Source organism: Fundulus heteroclitus, unplaced genomic scaffold (assembly GCF_011125445.2).
Source record: "Fundulus heteroclitus isolate FHET01 unplaced genomic scaffold, MU-UCD_Fhet_4.1 scaffold_45, whole genome shotgun sequence".
NCBI lineage: Eukaryota > Metazoa > Chordata > Actinopteri > Cyprinodontiformes > Fundulidae > Fundulus > Fundulus heteroclitus.
Window position 1 is genome coordinate 661,827 of NW_023396868.1, and position 19,023 is coordinate 680,849.

Here is a 19,023-nt window from a genome sequence, read left to right on the forward strand (position 1 = left end):
TAGTGTTCTCTCCAGCTATGAAAGATGTAACGTCTGGGTTACTGCTCTTCCTCCCACCTGACCCGCCACACGTCACTCTGTTCTATGACAGGAACCACACAGACTGGTATCAAGATTCTTTAAGGTAAAATACAGACAGTCAAAATTTAGGAATATGTATGTGTTTGTTGTTTTAAAATATACTAATACCTTTTAAATTGTTTGTGATGTAACTGATAAGTTTATTTCAAACATGAGTTTGAAATGTTACCATGGCCGGGAACGTACTGATCATCATTAAGCAGCAGAAGGTCCATGGAGGTGGGAATACTGTAATGTGTTCCACTTACATATAAAGATAAATTTGCAATTTGCCAGGGAACGTGTCTTTCCTGGGCTTTCCTCCAATAACAAGCAAAGCGTTCTAACAAACCCAAACTACAGTTTGGCTGCTTTCACAACTACATGGTGGGTACGTTAATCTCACGCAACCTTTGAGGGACCTCATGAAAATATCAGGTATGATAAACTTGAATAATATTTTGAGTTGGATTCAGGATTCGAGAAAGTGTTTTTTCCTACTTCACCAAAGATTAGCCTTTGCAGTTGAATTGACTCTTTTTGACGGCTTCTTATGTAATGATGGGTGTGGAGCTGAACCTGATATTCAGCAGAACACAGTTATTCCTTTAACTGGATTTATTGGAAGACAGGTGAACATGAAACAGGATCCAAAAAGAAGTAAGGCAGACATCCAAACAAGCTGGACGGGAACAGGCAAACAGACTGGGCAGAATAAACAGAAACAGGTAATCCAACACAGAATCAAGGTGCTGAGCTCTTACCAACAACAAACGAACAAAAATATAACTGAGGAGGGAGTGAGGCTTAAATAAACAGGCAAACAGGTGAGCAGAGGGAACTAATTAACCATAGGCAGGTGGAAGAAATGACGACGCTGACAGAAAAATAAACCTAAGACTGAGGATAACACAAAGCACAGAACAAAGATAAGGACTAATACGAAGACCGGAAAACTTAAAACCATACACAGACTAAACAGGAACCTAAAACAAGACAGAACCTAGAAACAAAATAAACCCAGAAGCAGGAGAGAACTAACAAAAATTAATTTTTATTCCAAAAGGGGAATGTACATATCAGTAAATGTTAGATAAAATAGAAAAACAGGGTGCAGGATTTTTGACATGAGAATGCAATCTATTGAAGAGGAACTGGGAGAGGAATTAATTACAAGAAGAGTGAAGGTGGAGCAGAGCAGCTTCAGAGGTGCTTTGGAGTAGAATGGGTGCTGTAAAACGACCTGATGGTGTTTCCTCCAGGACTTAAAGGCATACTATGCAACATTTTTCAGTTAATTAATATGTTCCATACCGTTTTGGATGATTAAATGAGTCATTTCAGGTTGAACTAAGGTTTTCTCGGCCGCCCTGGTGGTCTGTGGGGGAAATACCGCACTTGCAATTGCAGGAGCACTCGGCCCGCACTCACAGGCTCAGTAGTCTCGTGTGCATTGCGAGAGTCGGTCTTGCTTTACGGCGACAACTGCTACACGCCCGCAGTGAAAGGTGTGCTCGTTGCTAGCGCAGTGGCGATATTTGTGCAGTTATCATGGCGGAACAAGCGACAAAACAGCGAAAGCCCATGTCGGAGCAGGCAGGAAAGAGGAAAAGGGCTCTGGACAGAGAGAGGAGTCGTACACGGGTGAACATAGAAGGCTGCAAAGCTGACGCGGACCTCGCGTTTCTGCTGATGCGATTGTAAGTAACATTGTAGGGTTTCCCTCACGCTACCGCCTCGCCGAAATTCCAAAAAAATAATAATAAAAAAATAAAACTAACTCGATATGCGCGCATCTCCCCCCCGCTCCGCTCAGCCTCTCAGCAGCGCAAAGCTTGTCTCCCCCCCGCTCCGCTCAGCCAGTCAGCGGCGCAAAGTTTGTCTCCCCCCCCCGCTCCGCTCAGCGGCGCAAAGCTTGTCTCCCCCCCCCGCTCAGCGGCGCAAAGCTAATTGGCTGAAATCTGTGCACAGACTAAATTGACATGAGGTAAAGTTTTGATGTTTGTTTCTTGTTGGAGTGTTCAGTTAATTTCATTAGAGATTAGAGGATGCATTCTCTGACTGGAAGGAGTTTTTTGGGGGTGCGACGTCAACCTCCCGGGATTCACAGGTGGCACACGAAATTTGACATCTGAAGATTGTCGTGTAGTTTCAGATTATATTGGAGATTCCTAAGGAATGTGAAGGAGGGTCCACCAACCCCCAGACCTCGGCTGAGTGCGCGCTAAGGTCAATAAAGGACAGAGGTGGGGGTTGTGATTTAGGGTGCACTGACCAGAGTGCGGAGCCATGAGGTCCCACCACAGGGTACAAAAAGGAAACAAAGAGACCAGTGCAGAACCAGAGTGGGAACTCCGGAAAGTCATCAAAAGAAAGTGGTCAGTACCTGTCATGATATTTTTCTAGGATGAACCCGGACACAGCACGCACACACAGAGGTAGTTCTTAGAAGAGAGTTTATTGAACAGGGTGGATGATGGATGACGAAAAGAACCTGAGTCTCTTAACTGACGGAGATGTAGGGTGCAGAAGCTGGCCGGCAGGAGGCGTGTGGAGAGACTGACCGGGAGGAACTCTGGAGCCGAAGACTTGAGACCAGAATGGAGCATCTGAGCTGAGGCCTTGGAGACCAGAACATCAGAGCCGTGGACTTGAGAGCAGAACATCTGAGCCGTGGACTTGAGAGCAGAACATCTGAGCCATGGACTGGAGACCAGAACATCTGAACCGTGGACTGGAGACCAGAACAGCTCACCAGGAGATGAGAACAGGAGTGGGAACAGAGCTGAGCTGGATCTAGGCAGAGACTGGAACAAAACAAAGCTGACGGAAAGTCTGTTGGCTGACTGTAACAAAAAACAAAGTTGAAGGAAGTCTTCAGGCTGACTGTAACAAAAAACTGAGCTGACAAGGATTCTGGCAGAGACTGAGCGGGAGTGAACGCTATGGACCGGCGACGAGAACAGAATGAGGTGAGTCTTATAAAGAGGTGAACGCAGGTGGCAACAGATCAGGGGTAATTGCTGCCTGACAGATGACGGGAATGAAAACTAATTAGTGTCCAGAGGAGTGACTAAAGCTGAGCGAGGGAGAGCTAAGTGAACTACAAAACAACAAAGAAGCCAGACAAAACTTAAACCATGACAGTACCAAGGTGGACCGGCCCATACCAGATGGTGGAACGCACTTCGCACGCAGTCAGGCTCAAAGGAAAAGGCGACACCTGGTATCATTGGAGTCAGTGTGCAGCCACTGAGGAACCTCAGCGCTCTCAACATCAGGTGCGCCAGGATTTACAGGATAACACCACAACGCTGTGAAAGGGAGCCTACCGGTGAATCCTCTACTCAACCAGGGTCATAATAACACCCGTAGAGAGATTCAGTGAGTTTACGCTCACTCACAGAAATTGCGCAAAGGAGACAGAGCAGAAGAATAAAGAAGAAGAGGCGGAAGAAGTGGTCATTTACGGATCAACCACAGGGCAGTGAGCTGCTCTTCTGTTCCAGGAAAAGAGGAAAACCATTGTTAAAAACGATTGTTTTTACCTTTGTATTTTTGCATTTCTTGTTGAAATTTGTGTGTTTCTCCGCAGGTGTTTTTCCACAGGGGCACAAAAACAGCACAAAGCATGTGGGCAGGAAGACTTGTGACCAAACCCCCTAAGGGTTGGGTTACAGGAGGTTTATTATTATCAGTTGTTATTGTTACAGGTATATTGATGTATTTTGCGACCTTCCATTCCTAAACATGTCCAGCTGATCCACCTAGGAAGACCACAAAAACTATTACAGCAGCATCCAATGACTGGCGCTTAAAACAATATGGCGGAGTGGAATTAAATTACAGTCGGGGGGCGACAACCACCTTCCAAGTCGACCTTTGTGATATTCTAAAGTGCGGTAGTAAAAGTAATTATGGATAGTGGAGCAGATAAAAAAAACAGATGAGTTGACAGATACCCCTTCTGCATTTCACTTCAGGTTTTCCGAACATAATTAAAAAACAAAGCACACATTAGAAACAAAAACATTGGCGGATGCGATTAGGAGAAAACTTTAAAATTTAATTTGCAATTAAGATTATTAAACCCCTAGGATGTTAATTGCTTTAAGTCAGAGCTGTTATTAGCGAGCTATATGAAGGTCAAACGCATTCGGGAGAGAGGTTCTGGCCCGGAAAAAAAGATGAGATAGGAGCCACTATATGAGGGATTTCCTTTTACTTTCCTAACAAAGTTTTTATTTAAATCATCGAATACATATATAGATATGTTTTGAAGTTTAATAAACCCACAAGGGGTTTTAATAAGATTCAAAGAGGCACCTTTAAGATACAATATGCTTTGCAAAATACAACATGCATGAGAAGAAATAGGGGACGCTGCTAAAAGAAATTTATTTTGCACCAAAATGTAAATATACGTGATGTAAGCATAGAGCATCTTAAGAAATTATTCAAATGGCTACATCTGGATTATACCATTATTGTGGTGACCATAGGCAGTAATAAAAGCATTAGAAGGATTGCGCACGCTCTCAGAAACCATGCACGAGCACTCCGGAATCTCTAACCCGTTTGAGGAGTGGATGACTGGTGTGTTTGGCGAGTGAAAAGTCTGATCATCTCTTTTTATCTTTCTTGCAGTATTTGTAGCAATATTGATTACATGTGGTTGTCGTTGCATTCAATGCATTCGCTCATTGACAGTCCGCCTCATATCCTCCACCATTGAGAAACAGCACCCCAGAGTCATGATGCCTTTGTTAGTCACAGCAACTGAGGAGGAGAACGAGGACACTGGATTTGAGCTGATGCATGTATAAGATTAAACAAGAAGTATTACTGTTTTTTGGGAAAGTATGTGTTTTTCTTTTATTACTTATTACCATTGCAATATAATCAAGTATTTACCAAAGGTGTCGTGACAAACCAGTACATTTAGGGTTTTCTACCGCAATAGTTTATGGGTGAACTCTTGAGAGTTAAAAAGGGGGAATTGTGGAATGTATTAATTTTGATCCGTTTTTTAGTACACATTTATAAAAGGTATAACATGCTTTTACAATGCAATTTATTTGCTTTGAGGCCGTGTCTGTTTGTCAGAAGAATAGAATGTGAATAGATTAAGATTAAATGAGCTGTTTACGAGGAAAAGTATCAGGAGAGATTTTCAAGGTCAGTCCCTAGGCAGTGGGAAAGAACAGCGACTGCAGTTCACACACACCAGGAGAAAACAACAAGAGAAGATAGTTATTAGGGAGTAAGATGTGTGTGTCATTCATTGTGTGACCTTGTATAATTTATGTTCTAACTTTAATAAAAACAAGTCTGAACCGGAGAGAGAGTCAGAGTCGCGGCCTGCAGATGCGGCGGGCGCACCTGCTCTCTTCGTGAAGGTGAAACAGAAATCTGCGTCCATGGCTGAGTTATTTTAAAGTTCTGCACATGAATTAACGAACCCGGGGAAGCATGACGGCTTCAACACATTACATTGAAATGACTGTTGTCATTTCAGCTTTTAACTTTTTGCGCTCTCTCTTTTTTCTTCATAGTAGCACTGCAAAAATAGAACTAAAAATAAGAAAAATCGTCTTGAAAAGAGAGTATTCTTCATTGATTTGAGCATGTAAATAAGATTATTTGCCAATGGAATAAGATTTTTGCACTTAAAATAGGGACAATTCATCTCCATCATCTTATTTCAAGTGTTGTATATCTAATTATCTTATTTTAGGGGTAAAAATACTCATTCCATTGGCAGATAATCTTATTTGCCTGCTCATATCAAAGAAAAATACTCTCATTTCAAGAAGATTTTTCTTATTTTTAGTTCTCTTTTTGCAGTGAGGCACACCTGGTCTGACGTTCTGTTAACTGTGACATCATCCAAGGAAGACAGATCACCCGCTATTATCATCTAATGTAGAACAGATTACTGGATCAATGTTTGCTTCTGTGCTTTTGTGTCTGTCTTGTTGTGTCTCTGCTCTGTCTTCTGTAACCCCCAGTCGGTCGAGGCAGATGACTGTTCATACTGAGCCCGGTTCTGCTGGATGTTTTTCCTTCCCGCTAATGGGTGGTTTTTCTTTCCACTGTCGCTTCATGCTTGCTCAGCATTGCTGAGTTAGTTCAAAGCCCTGCTCCGCTCTCCCATACCGGATTGCTGCAAAGCCATGGACAATGCAGACAACTCACCCTGTAGCTCTACGCTTCTTCAGGAGTGAATGCTGCTTGTCAGGACTTTGATGCAATCAACTGGTTCCCCTATATAGGACATTTTTGACCAATCTGTATAATATGATTGATTCTGACTTTGTAAAGTGCCTCGAGATGACATGTTTCATGAACTGGAGCAATATAAATAAAATTGAATTGAATTGAATTGAAAATAGCATCTAATTTTGAAGTATAATGCATTTATCAACAGAAACCTAATCTGTTTTATAAAACTAAATATTCTGTGCCAGGCAGGAGTTCTGAAAACTGCTGGAAAGATGGAAAAGCAAAGACTGCAGGCTATTAAAAATTAAGATTCTTAGCCACAGCTGCCTGAAAAAAAGGTGAGGGTTTCCCTTTTACCAATATTTTGTTGCCATTATTGCTTAATTTTTTATTGACCCTTTGATGCAGTTCAGGTATAAATATCAGGTGATATTTCTTTTACATGACATACAGCACAACAACACTAGATGCTGCCTAAACAACTGCTATATTTTGTTTAGACTTTTGTTTATTTATAATAGCATAATTAAGATTCCACAAAATGATAGTGCTATTTATTTAACTATTTCTACTTTTAGAATTAGAATTACGACAAATACAACAACACCATTTACATTGTTTTTATTGTACAAAAGTTTTCGCACTGTCCATTAGTAAATTAGTGCAAACCAGATTCTCATCATCAGGGACTTAGCCCATAACATATTTCATCATTATGAGGGTAATTTGGAACACCAAAAAAGTAAGCAACTATAAGCCATGTACAATGCAGACGACTCTCCCTGTGGCTCTACGGTTCCCCAGGAGTGAATGCTGCTTGTCGGGACTTTGATGCAATCAACTGGTTTCCTTATATAGGACATTTTTGACCAATCTGTATAATCTGACCCAATCTGTATAATATGATTGAACTTGATTTTGTAAAGTGCCTTGAGATGACATGTTTCATGATTTGGCGCTATATAAATAAAATTGAATTGAATTTAATTTAATCTGTTGATGTGGTCGCAAAATTAATTTAATATACGCCTTTACATATCATAAAGTTTAATTTGCTGTTCTTTAATAGTTGTACTAGTATATACCAATAGTATATTAATATGTTCTCATTTCAATGATGAAATGGACAACCACTTATGTAACAATTCAGTTTTGGCGTGACCCATCTTACTCAATGTAGAGTATTGGGTCCTCTATGCTCCTTATGTATTAAGATTTACTGCACATTTAAACATTGATAACTCACTATTGTTAGGGAAATAATTAGTTGTCTGAGAGGATGTAGGTAAGGAGCTGTTATCTACACTTCAGATATATGATGTAAGAAATGTGCTTGGAATGTTAAGATAAATTACATAAAATGGGCTACACAGAGCAACTACAACCCAGTTGTACATTTGTTGAAATTTGAATTTAATATTTGTAATGCTGTCAGTGTCCACGACACTTCTACATCCAGTGCATAGAAATACAAGAAATGTTTTTGCAGTCCATTGAATGTATAATTTTGCTGTGTTTTAAGATGCAGACAGAGTATCTTAGATGAAAAAAATAAGGGTGGTGTTTATCTCTGCACATTTCTATATCTTCAAAAGAAAATACAGGATATATATAGACACCAGACATATTTTGAATATTTTTGGTTTAATTGTCATGTTTTTACCGTCTGTCTCTATTGCTGGTAAGTTCAAATCCAAACTTTTCAAAGTGGGAAAAAAGTCCTAATTCAACATTCATCAGATCAGGCGCTGCTTTATAATTTATAATTGAACTTTATTGATCTCACAATGGAGAAATTCACTTCTGCATCTTTACCCATCCCCTCGGGGAGCAGTGGGCTGCCACTGTCAGGCGCCAAGGGAGCAATCGGGGGTTAAGGGTGTTGCTCAGGGACCCACAGTGGTAGTTGAACTCAGAACCTTTGGGACCCAAGCTCAATGCTCTAACCACTAGGCCACCAGATTACCAATAAGCATCTAGTGTGTGTCATGCTTATAAAATTTGTATAAATGTAGGAAGAAATACTGCTTTTTTTCTATAGACAGAAGAAACGCGTCCTGGCGCTCAAGTCAAGCATAAAGAAATAGTAGCATACATATTGCGTAGGACCAATGAAGCTTTGGGCCTGCTTAAGAGCTCTGTACTCCGGGAATTTGAAGTCCTCCACTCTTCCTACTGCTACCTGCAGATGCTGAGAGGTTTGTGCTAAGACTGTGACCTCCATAAGTCTCCTTTGTTTTGGCCACGCTGAGCTCCAGGAGTTGTCTAGGAACCAGCCCTCTAGCTGTCCGCCTTGCTCCCTGTAAACCGATTCCTCATTTCTATGAATGACTACCACAGCTGTGGCATCGTCGGCATATTTAATGAATGCACTTTCCTTTTGGTCATGTTAGAGCCTCTGTCATGATGGAATGGAACTCCAAAGCCATCAATCTCAATGTTTAACTGCGAGTCCTGATCTTTAAGCATGTGGATTAGCAAAAGGCAAGAAGACAAACTTTCCTGATATCCATCAGAAACTTTATGCTTGTTTGGAGCCCTTAAATTTTGGTTCGTAGTGGCTAGACGTTGCGGAGAGCTATCGTGGGTAGGGGGGCAAGTTTGAGGTGCAGTCCTCTGTATCTCCCTCTTTTACTCGCTGATGACTTGAATGCTTGACCCAATATCCTTGCGGGACGGCCTGGTGGATCGGTGATCTTGCAAGGTCTTACTGCGGCATCCACAGTTGCCTCTTTGGTACCGTGCCGAAGCAAGCGGAACACCCGAGTGTACTCCAGAGGTTTTCCTTTCACAGAAAGCCCACAATCCAACCCACACAGGGTGAGGTAAGATCCGCCACAGAAAAAGGGCCCTCGCATTTTCATTGGTTGTGGTTGTCAACCCAGTCATTATGGATTATTGTTCTATTAAAAAACAACTAAAACCAATGAAATTAAAATTCATTCAAGACAAAGATTGGCTGATGTTGTCTCACATGCTGGACCGACAGTGAAGTGAGCAGTGAAGTGAGCAGCTTTACCCACCTCTCAGCAGGCTGGCTAAGAGGTGGTGTGAGGTGTGTTCCCCTCTAGTGAGGGGAATTGTCTTAAAAGTTTTGCATTTGTGAATAATATCCTGCATGCAGAATGACAGACCTGTAATGCTTTGGAAATGCCCATCTGACCCACCAGACAGCACAACTTGTAGAACATTGCTAGTGTTTGTTACCTTCCTCCTGATGCTTGACAGCAGCAAACTGCAGTATTGCTCTAATGAGGTGGATTCCATTTTAATTCTAATAAAGTTGATAACAAAACTATCATAAAAAAGTGATTACTTAACTTTACTCACTAAATTCTGCTGTCATGGAGATGTGATGGAACAGCTGGACTCACCAAGGCACGTGGGTAGAGTCTGAATGGGCATGGAACCATGGCTGCTGTTCATGTTGACTGAACAAGTGACGTGAAGAAACAGTGGTGGCATGTCCAGCTGCGGCCCCTCGACCTCTAGCAGAGAGTCTCCATCCAGGATGCTGAAGGAGTCTTGGTCCTGGTTGACAGTGTTGGAGTCGGACTGGGAGCGTTCTTCGCCCTCTTCCTGGGAGCTAAGACCTGTATGATCCTCATACTCCACCACCAAGTCTGTGTCACTCTCCAAACAAGAGCCTGACAAGTTCTCTGGAGAAAAATATATACAGCACACAGTGCATTGGAGAAGTATTTCAAATAAAAGTTTCTTCTGGGGGTGTTTTCTTTTAATTTGACAAAGACTCCTGGATAGGTGTCGAATCGTTTTCAGAAAGAACTCTGATTTAAGCCTGTTTGCTTTGTCAGCAAAAACAGTTCAGCAGCAAATCCTGAGAACATAATAAGGAAAAACATGTACCAGAGGAGAACCTTGACAGGAGAGGCTAGACTTCCAAAATTACCCCAAGAGCTCATCAACGACTCGTTCAGCAGTTCACTCAGGAACATTTGGGTTCAGTGTGTAATCAGACTGTGTTGTATGCAAACAAGTCAGACCTTTGTGAAGGGACACCTTCTCTGAGTCCATAAAGTGGACTGGACAACTGTTCCTGAAGAATCCTTACCATCTTCACTAGTAGGCTCAGCCTCTGAAACCGGTTCTTCACTAGGTCTTCTTTCTGTCTCGTCATCCTCAGAGTCCACCTGGGTATAAGATGCACAATGAAAATGTTCATCCTTTAGGAACCATAGCGGTACTCAAGGGTAGGTCTCAGCTGGTTTTCTATCATTTAAATAGAACAGTTGGTATTGACACATCTTATCATTCCTAACAATTATGTTTGAGTTTTAAAAGCAGATCAGTATCTAACTCCACTGTTTACAGAGACTAAACATTTCAATAACTTAGCATGGTTTAAAAAAAAAATCTCACCTCTTTCTTGGATGACAGAGGAAAATAGTAGTAGTAGTGTGGGTTGGAGGGGACACTTTTAAAAGACTGAGACAGGATCATCAGAAACTTGTCCTGTTAAAGAGATTATTTTGAAATTTAGATTAAATCCATTTGACTGTTAGACATTTTAAACTAATACTCCAAAGCCAAACGATGTGATGCCGCCTGTCAATCAATCTAGGAGACCCGGCGATAACTGACCAATCAGAGATCACAATGTTTTGCAAAGTGAAACACCCCTGACCAGTGGGAGCTGCAGCCTCTCACTGCTCCTACATTAAGACTTTACATTACGAACACACTGCGGTCAAAGGGATTTTGTTAAAAAATATTGCCGCAACTGGTACATTTTTTCACCAGAGAACAAAGATGTCTTTAAGTCGACCTGCAGCCTAGAGAGCCAGTAATGGCGATTTGACTCAAAGTTTAAAAAAACGCACTTTGGCCACTGTAAAGTTAGGCTAAAGATTTTGTTTTTGTTCAGTGACAACAATTAGGCAGATGCACTATATTTCCAAAAGTATTGAGTCATCCCACAAATCACTGAACTCTGTATTACTTGTCATCCTCATGGCCAAAGGTGTTGAAAATCTAACAGCTAGCCATATAGACTGCTTCTACAAACATTTGTCATTGAATGTTGTCAAAAGGTCAGTGACTTTTCAGCATGGTACCAGCATGCTACCTGTGCAGGAAGTCCAGTCAAGAAATGGGCTGACTATCAAATATTCAACAGAACATAGTTTGTAGTGTTATAACAAGGAGAAAGTGACTAGTAACAACTGTAACCCGCAAGGAGTTGAACATGAAATCAGAGTAGGGTCAGCGGATGCTGACGCATAGAGTGCAGGGGTCGCTTATTTCTGTACTCAGTCGCTGCAGACCTTCAAACCTAATACGAGCTCAGAAACGTTCACAGAGCATATAGGAATGGGTTTCCATGTGCAAAGCAAAGCAGCAAATACATTCCTAGTTACCTGACTCCGCCAGATAGATTTGCTCCGCATATCCATCTGGAAACCTTCCGTTGAAGTAACTTTGGGAAGGGGCGAAAATACTGGTTAGCTGATTGGCCTATGTTGGTGATAGACGGGCCAAATGAACCAATCAGATTCGTCGTCGCTCGTAACAGAGCGACGACGAAAACACAACCACAAGCCAAGCTACTCTTGCTGCTGCAGGTAAAGGCTCGTTAGCTCAGCAAATAAATACTCTGTAATTCCGATAAAACTTGCTCGATAGCCAAGCTAACGCTAGTTTCATCGGCTGAAACCGCCATGTTGTTTAGACTGAACTGACGCGCTTCCCGTTGCGTCACACCTCAACCCGCCTCAAAACCAACGCTGATTGGACGTTCGTTTGGTGAACGGCTCCAAATTTTCTTTAACGGAGAGTAGCCAGACTGATCTGCGAGTGAAACCTTGAAAGCTCGCGAGGCTACATTCCTAGAGAGCTGGACAAAAAATCTCATCAGTGCCCAAAAACATGTGGAAAACCTTCCTAAAAAAGTTACTGCTCTGATCATTCCAAAAGGTGGGATGAAATCCTACGGAACAATGATGGGGATGTCATGCAGGTTCATGTGTATATGGAAGGAAAATGCTTTTGGCAATATAGTGTATTTTCAACTGAGGATCTAACATTAATCCTCAGCATCAAAAACCTCTAATATACATGACATTTTACATTACATTTTAGCTTTCTTGCAGAAAGAATTCACTATCTGAACAATGGTGGATCGAAATATTCTGAATCTTTGTGAATGCAGCAGAGGAAAATGATCTGTAGCTGAGGTTAAACATCGCTGCTACAGCTCAAGCACTGCCCTGTTCGTTTAGTTTGACAAAACATAGAGCCATAGTTAGCCTATGTATTTAAAGCATGAGGAAGACAAGTTAGGATTGGATTATTTTATTTAAAAGAATAGGACCTTTTAGAAAATATGTTCATAAGCTTGGTGCTTTTTTTTGATTTCTCATTATACAATGGCTTCATTCCAGATATGTGAAAGAAAATTCAATAAGAAATCTGTACAAGTCCGTGAAGAGTAGTCTGTCTGAAAGAAAAAGCCTTATTAAAATGATCAGTGTGTTGTGTTAGATTTGAAATTATACCTGAATATTTTTTTGCAGATCTGGATAAACTTCACATCTTGGGTCTGTCTGCAACAAGGTCAAAGGGAATGCCGGGATTTTGGACTCATCCACAATCCGCTGGGAAGCCTTCCCTTTAGATTCAGCTTCACAGCCATCCTCCACTTCAGTGCTACTGAGGAAAGACATGGAATTAAAATAATCTTTTATTGTAGCAGTAAAGTTAAACTAGCTGTAATTCTACACGGATTCAGCGGGTTTCTTCCTCGGCTTTGATCCGCCGTGAGAGAGAAGAGGACAGCCTCTCCTACCTTTCTACTAATACTGCGTTCTTTCTGCTCATTTTGAGGCCTCTACATTTCAACCACAATTTAAGCTGTTCTACGCTGGGTTTCTCCATTAAGGCAGGTTGAAATTAAGCTCCTGGGACGCGGTCATCTTCCAAAATGATCAGTATTGCGCTTGTTGCTAATGTAATTAGCACTCTTTCTGTACGACCAGCCGGGAAACCGGGCCGTCTCTGGGAAAATGTGACGTCATTTGAGAAATGCCCCATTTTTGTTAATATGTTTGTTGTCACGACAAACCTGAACAGACACATCACACGGAGCTTAGTTTAAAGAGTTTATTAGAGGTTGATGAGTTGTGGAGGAAGGGAACCTGAGTCTTTACCGGGCTGGAGCAGGTGAATAGTGAGTGCAGGAGCTGGAGGCCCGGAGAATGCTGGAAAACTGTGGGTGCTGCGCTGTAGAGACCAGAAGCCCTCAGAGCAGGTGGGAGAGTTTGTGGAATGCTGGGGTAGCAGTAGAACCAGCAGCACAGCAGAGCGAGTGCTTGGACGCAGGGGCTGCAGCAGAACCAGCAGCAGAGAGAGTTCAAGGAGGCACAGGAGTAGGAACCTCAGGCAGGCAGATGTAGGAGGATCTCTGACCGGTAGACGTGGGAGAATCTCTGACAGACGAGGGTAGGGTGAAGGATGATGACAATCCGGCGGGGAAGAACAGACTGAGGGAGGCTTTTATAGAGAGGCTGGCAGGTGGAAAGAGTCCGGGCTGATTAGGAACTGACAGGTGTAGATGATTAGGCAGAGTAGAGTTGGAGCTGGACAGGAGGAGGAAGGTGCTGGAAAGTTCCTGACAGGCAGGCCAAAACTGCACCATGACAGTTTGGATATAGGACTTTGTGAACAACCAAGTTTGTGTGTCCTGGGCTTAAGATTGAGTGATTCAGTCCACACATCCAACATGTGTTTGCTGTGAAATATACATTATAACAAGTGGAAGGAAACCTCAATCGCTGCTAGCTAGGTATGATGCAGAGTTAAAGAGGCTGTGGGCCTGTTTCTGTTCCAAAGACCCAGAGAACCTTGGGAGCTCTTTTGAAATGGCAGGAGCTTTTCAAGAAAAATGTGGTGGATCCTACCTGTGAACTGAAAATGGACTGCTATTCAGGGGCGGATCCAGGATTTTTGAAAGGGGGAAGCGCACCAAAGAGTCATGTCAAGATAATGTGAGGCTAAACGACCAAAGAATGCCATCTTTACTCTTTCACACTACCCTAATTGTTCATCTAAGGGTTTTTGAAGTGATAATCATTTTAATGGATGAACATAAGTGGAATTAGCAAGATAACATTATTGTAATTGAAAAAGGATTTTTAAGACAAAATTTCTGGGTTTTTACGGCATGCACAAGGTTAAAAGGTAGTTTGAAGAAAAAATTATCCTTATCAACAATTAATCAAACAAAGATTTTCTTTTATTTATTTATTTAGTAAAATGAAATAAAAAGACCCAAGGACTTAAGAATGGTTTGGTATGGTTCAAGTGATAAAGGGTATTTTAATATACATGTATTTTAACAATTTATTTCATCCAGATAAACTATATTAAAAAAATGACTTAAAAAGACCCAAGGACTTAGAACAGTTTGTTATGGTTCAAGTGATAAAGGAGTTTTGAATATATTTTAACGAGATAAACTATGTTGAGAGAAAAAGAACTTTAAAGTAAGTTAAACCAATGAACATGTATGGTGAAGTTAAGCCATAAGCCTATAATAGAACAGTAAGACTTGACAAAGAATATTGTTCTCTTCTACAACACCTTCAACTTTATGATGATGATGATAATGGGTGTACAAATGTCAACCCTCTTGGATGCTTCTGGGCAAATATGTATGATTTTGTTGATGTCTAAATGAATGTCCTTGAGGACATACATAGGTAGCAAAGCCACAAACCTGCCCTGTCCCATAGTCGACCTTAGCAAAGTTTTCACTGCTTTAAGGCCCGAGTTGGCAGAAGGTGAAGAATCATAGAAATGTTTGGGTAGCACTTCATATTTGTTATCCTTAGAATTTCAGGGAGAGAGTTGGGTTTTTCCACTGATGATGACCACTTTGTGTTCCACAACTTCATTTCCTGCTTGAATGTTGATCCTGATGGTAGATCAGGATAGTTGTCTATGTCTGGAAGAAAACTAAAACCCTTTTTATAAAATGCCATCTCATTGAACTCATTTTACTGGTCAATTTATTTTTTAATTGAGCCGAATCTGACATCAACAATGTATTAGTGGTTATAATGAATAATATTGATTGTTATAATAAAACAAGAAAAGAATTATGGTTAATCAAGTGTCACTATGAAATTGTATTGGTCAATGTAAACGCCCCAAGAAGGGTTGAGCTCTACTGATCAACTTAAAAATATTTCATGGCTGTGTGAAAGAGAAATGTTTGATTGAGCAACACTCTGTAAGAGAAATTACGTTTATCTTAAGGTAGATTTATTAATCATGTTGGGAAGCTATTGATAAAAGTTTACTTTTTGTTTTTTTCCGGTTGATATATTATGATTGTTAAAGTGATCTTGTGTGTTATTTGGTTGACTGATTGTACATTTTGTGTACATTGTGGCATGTTCTCATGTGTTTCATACTTCTGCACTTTTAACATAAGAGAGTTTGAGATTTGGGCTTGTTTTTTTCTTTTTAGTTGGGCAGGTTTTATGTTGGTTTGGGATGGAAACTAAGCATTAGCATTAGCATACATAAACATGAGCACTGGTGTCAGGCTGAACACTGACTGAAATAAAAATTCAAACTAGAAGAGGTTCTGTAATTACAGCAGCTGGGGCAGCAGAGTTCCCTTCTACCTGAAGTAACCCAAGTTTCTTCAGTTTGGCAGTTTTACTGCTTAGTTCTGCTCCTTGTGCTGCTAGCTGTCTAGCTAACCCTCCTAGCGTCGATATTTACTCCAGTGTTCACTTTAATGCTGACGTTTCAAATTTCAAATTTATTTAAGAAATAAAAGGATAAAATATGCGATTAATCTTGAGTTAACTATCGACATTATGCGATTAATCGCGATTAAAATTTTTAATCGTTTGACAGCACTAATATATATAAGTAAATATATATATAATATATATATATATATATATATATATATATATATATAAATGAATATATATTTATAGGGCTGCACAGTGGCGCAGTAGGTAGCGCTGTTGCCTTGCAGCAAGAAGGTCCTGGGTTCGACTACACCCCTGGGTCTTTCTGCATGGAGTTTGCATGTTCTCCCTGTGCATGCGTGGGTTCTCTTCGGGTACTCCGGCTTCCTCCCACAGTCCAAAAACATGACTGTTAGGTTAATTGGCTTCTCCAAATTGTCCTTAGGTGTGAATGGTTGTTTGTCCTGTTTGTCTCTCTGTGTTGCCCTGTGACAGACTGGCGACCTGTCCAGGGTGTACCCCGCCTCTCGCCCAGTGAACACTGGAGATAGGCACCATGAGGGATTAAGCGGTTTGGAAAATGGATGGATGGATATATATATATATATATATATATATATATATATATATATATATATATATATATATAATTCACCAATGTCTAAGCTCTGATGCCTTCACGGAGTAGATGCAATTTTGGACAGACTAAGTCACAAAAACTTGGACGTGTAGACCTGTATCTCTCTACCTAATATTAGAAAAATCACATTATAATATAAACAATATCTTTTAATCTTACTTGTGAAAAGTTATCCCTCGAGCACAGACGTCAATAGTCCGTCGATTCAAACAAAAATAAGCCGCACAGTGCTGAGGTATCATTAGTGTGTTCAGCTTGAATCAGCAGGTTAGGGTAGCAGGTCGACCGCCCCAAAATGGCGGCCGTAATTCCTGTGCCGCGACAGTCAATGCGGGGTCTACTCCTATATTATGTCTATGGTCACCACAGCCGAGCTGCGCCGGCTTCTCTCTATTTGTATGACCAAGCGACCCGCCCCTCTCCAGCTGTAATTGGCTAGCATGTTGTCTTCAGTCGTTGATTTGATTGGTTGATTGTTTGATTGACACATCAAAGATAGTACTAACAGAGCGATGGCCACTCCGAGGTAAAAAAAGAAAAAAAAAGAAAAAGTACGGCTTTCGCCCAATGCCGTCCCCTCTAAAAAAAATAATGTTGGTCTCCAGAAGGGGGTGTGTGTGTGTGCGCTTTGCCGCAGCACGGCTTTGCAGGCGCTGCAGCGGAGGAGAGATCGCGCTGAAGTGACTTGAGTTATATTTGCCCCATAGTAAATAGGGCAGGTGGTCATTATTGTATAAATATTAAAATATAAAAGCGTTCCAGCACATGAGATCCCTCCACCCCTCTGGTCGGTAACCATCCCCGCAAATTCTAAATTAAAAATTAAAAATTTAAAAATAACTTACCGAAAATCCTCGCTCTCGTGTCATGTTCAAAACATTCTTCTTCGAAATGGTCACTGCATATGACATGTTTTCTCTCTGGCCAGAAGTTAGATGGCAAATCCGCTCTCTTCAAGTTGGCAATCCAGCGACAAGCCCGGTGGCTCATGAATCAGAAAGTTGAAATAAGCAATGTTTTTTCCACTTTTACCAGTTGTGTTGGAACATCCAATGGCCATGCACGTGGGCATTGTTGCTGTAACAATAGCTCTGCGAATGTCAGAGGTGAAGTCCTCTGGAAATCCGAAAAAATTGTTGATGATCGCAGCTGTGTAGAACGGCTCCTATTGACTTTGCTTGGAAAGAGCAGAGAAACGCTGTCGCCGCTCCGCTTTTCCATATCGCAGGATGTGATGTCAGACGGCCCTTACTGCCCAAATATGGGCAGTAATGGCCGCCCCCATACACAGTGATCCAGATGACAATTTATGTTTTTATTTTCTTATTGATTAAAGATAAGTTCATTAAATAACCACAAATGTATTAGTTTTAGTTATAGCTAATGGTCCCCTGATTTTTCCTTGTTGACCGGACATCCCCTTTAATTATTTAACAAGGAGGACAAAGTTTCAAAAACATTGGCCATTTATTTTCCCCATCTATTCAAAGTGGCTGAGCTCACCTGCATGAGTTGACCAAGACAGGCCTGGCCTCTGCTTGCTCCTCCTGGACCTCACCAATATTAAAGGTAGCAGGTCTTCTTAAAGGTTTTGGACCTCCTTCCTGTCTCTGAGCCTTGCCACTCTCCCTAAAGACTCGGATGTGGCCACAGAGGGTCTGTAGGAACGCTGTGATGTCGATCTCCTGCAGCGACTCTTCACAATAGTCCATTGCCATGAGGATGTCCTGGGAACTTATGCTGTAGGACTGTTGCAGGCTGCGGTACACACCTGAAAGACAAGGTGCATACATGGGTACTTTAAAGGGACACGTGTCAATCTTAGGTTGAAGTAACGTCAGGCTGTCCAACATGGGACACGTTCATGGGCCTGGCTGCTTTGAAGTCTAACATCTGTCACATTCAACAAGATGCTCATAAACCAGCTTCATTACAACATTTGGCAAAAGTATAGGTGCTCGGTGATCCAGTCACTTTCCTTGTTCAGAGGAGAGGGTCTGGGGTCGGTTACCACTGATTCCCGTTGTTCCATCTTGGTTTAAGAATCAGACATACTTTAATAATCCAAGAGGAAAATTATCATTTGGTACACGCTCCATTTATATATTTATATATATATATATATATATATATATATATATATATATGGAGGCAGGAATGACTAGACAAGTGATACAGGGTCATAGTTGTGAAAAAGATCACAAATTATGAAACTAATATTGTAAAACCCTGCTTTATATCTACATCTGCTACCTCTATTTTTCCTGACTCCTTCACATTAAGATGCCGACAGAAGATGTGGGAATCCGCTCCAATCATATTAACTCTGTTACACTTAGATATCTGAACCAAGCTTTGGAGTATATGTTA

General features: G+C 41.2%; 1 protein-coding gene across 9 annotated transcripts in view; it reads right to left on the reverse strand.

Moving 5' to 3' along the window:
• Positions 1-19,023, reverse strand: part of szt2 (SZT2 subunit of KICSTOR complex) — a 201,433-nt gene that overhangs the window by 122,774 nt on the left and 59,636 nt on the right. For 8 of the 9 annotated variants that reach the window (XR_004929430.1, XM_036131637.1, XM_036131640.1 and 5 more), the window contains 5 exons: positions 18,157-18,424; positions 12,801-12,954; positions 10,666-10,758; positions 10,358-10,436; positions 9,660-9,944 (listed from right to left, as the gene is read on the reverse strand). Coding sequence is in view for 8 of the 9 variants with exons in the window: in XM_036131637.1 (XP_035987530.1) it covers positions 9,660-9,944; positions 10,358-10,436; positions 10,666-10,758; positions 12,801-12,954; positions 18,157-18,424 (879 nt within the window). In the remaining variant the exon portion in view is untranslated. The remainder of the gene's footprint in view (positions 1-9,659; positions 9,945-10,357; positions 10,437-10,665; positions 10,759-12,800; positions 12,955-18,156; positions 18,425-19,023) is intronic. The other variant, XM_036131636.1, reaches the window with a different exon arrangement.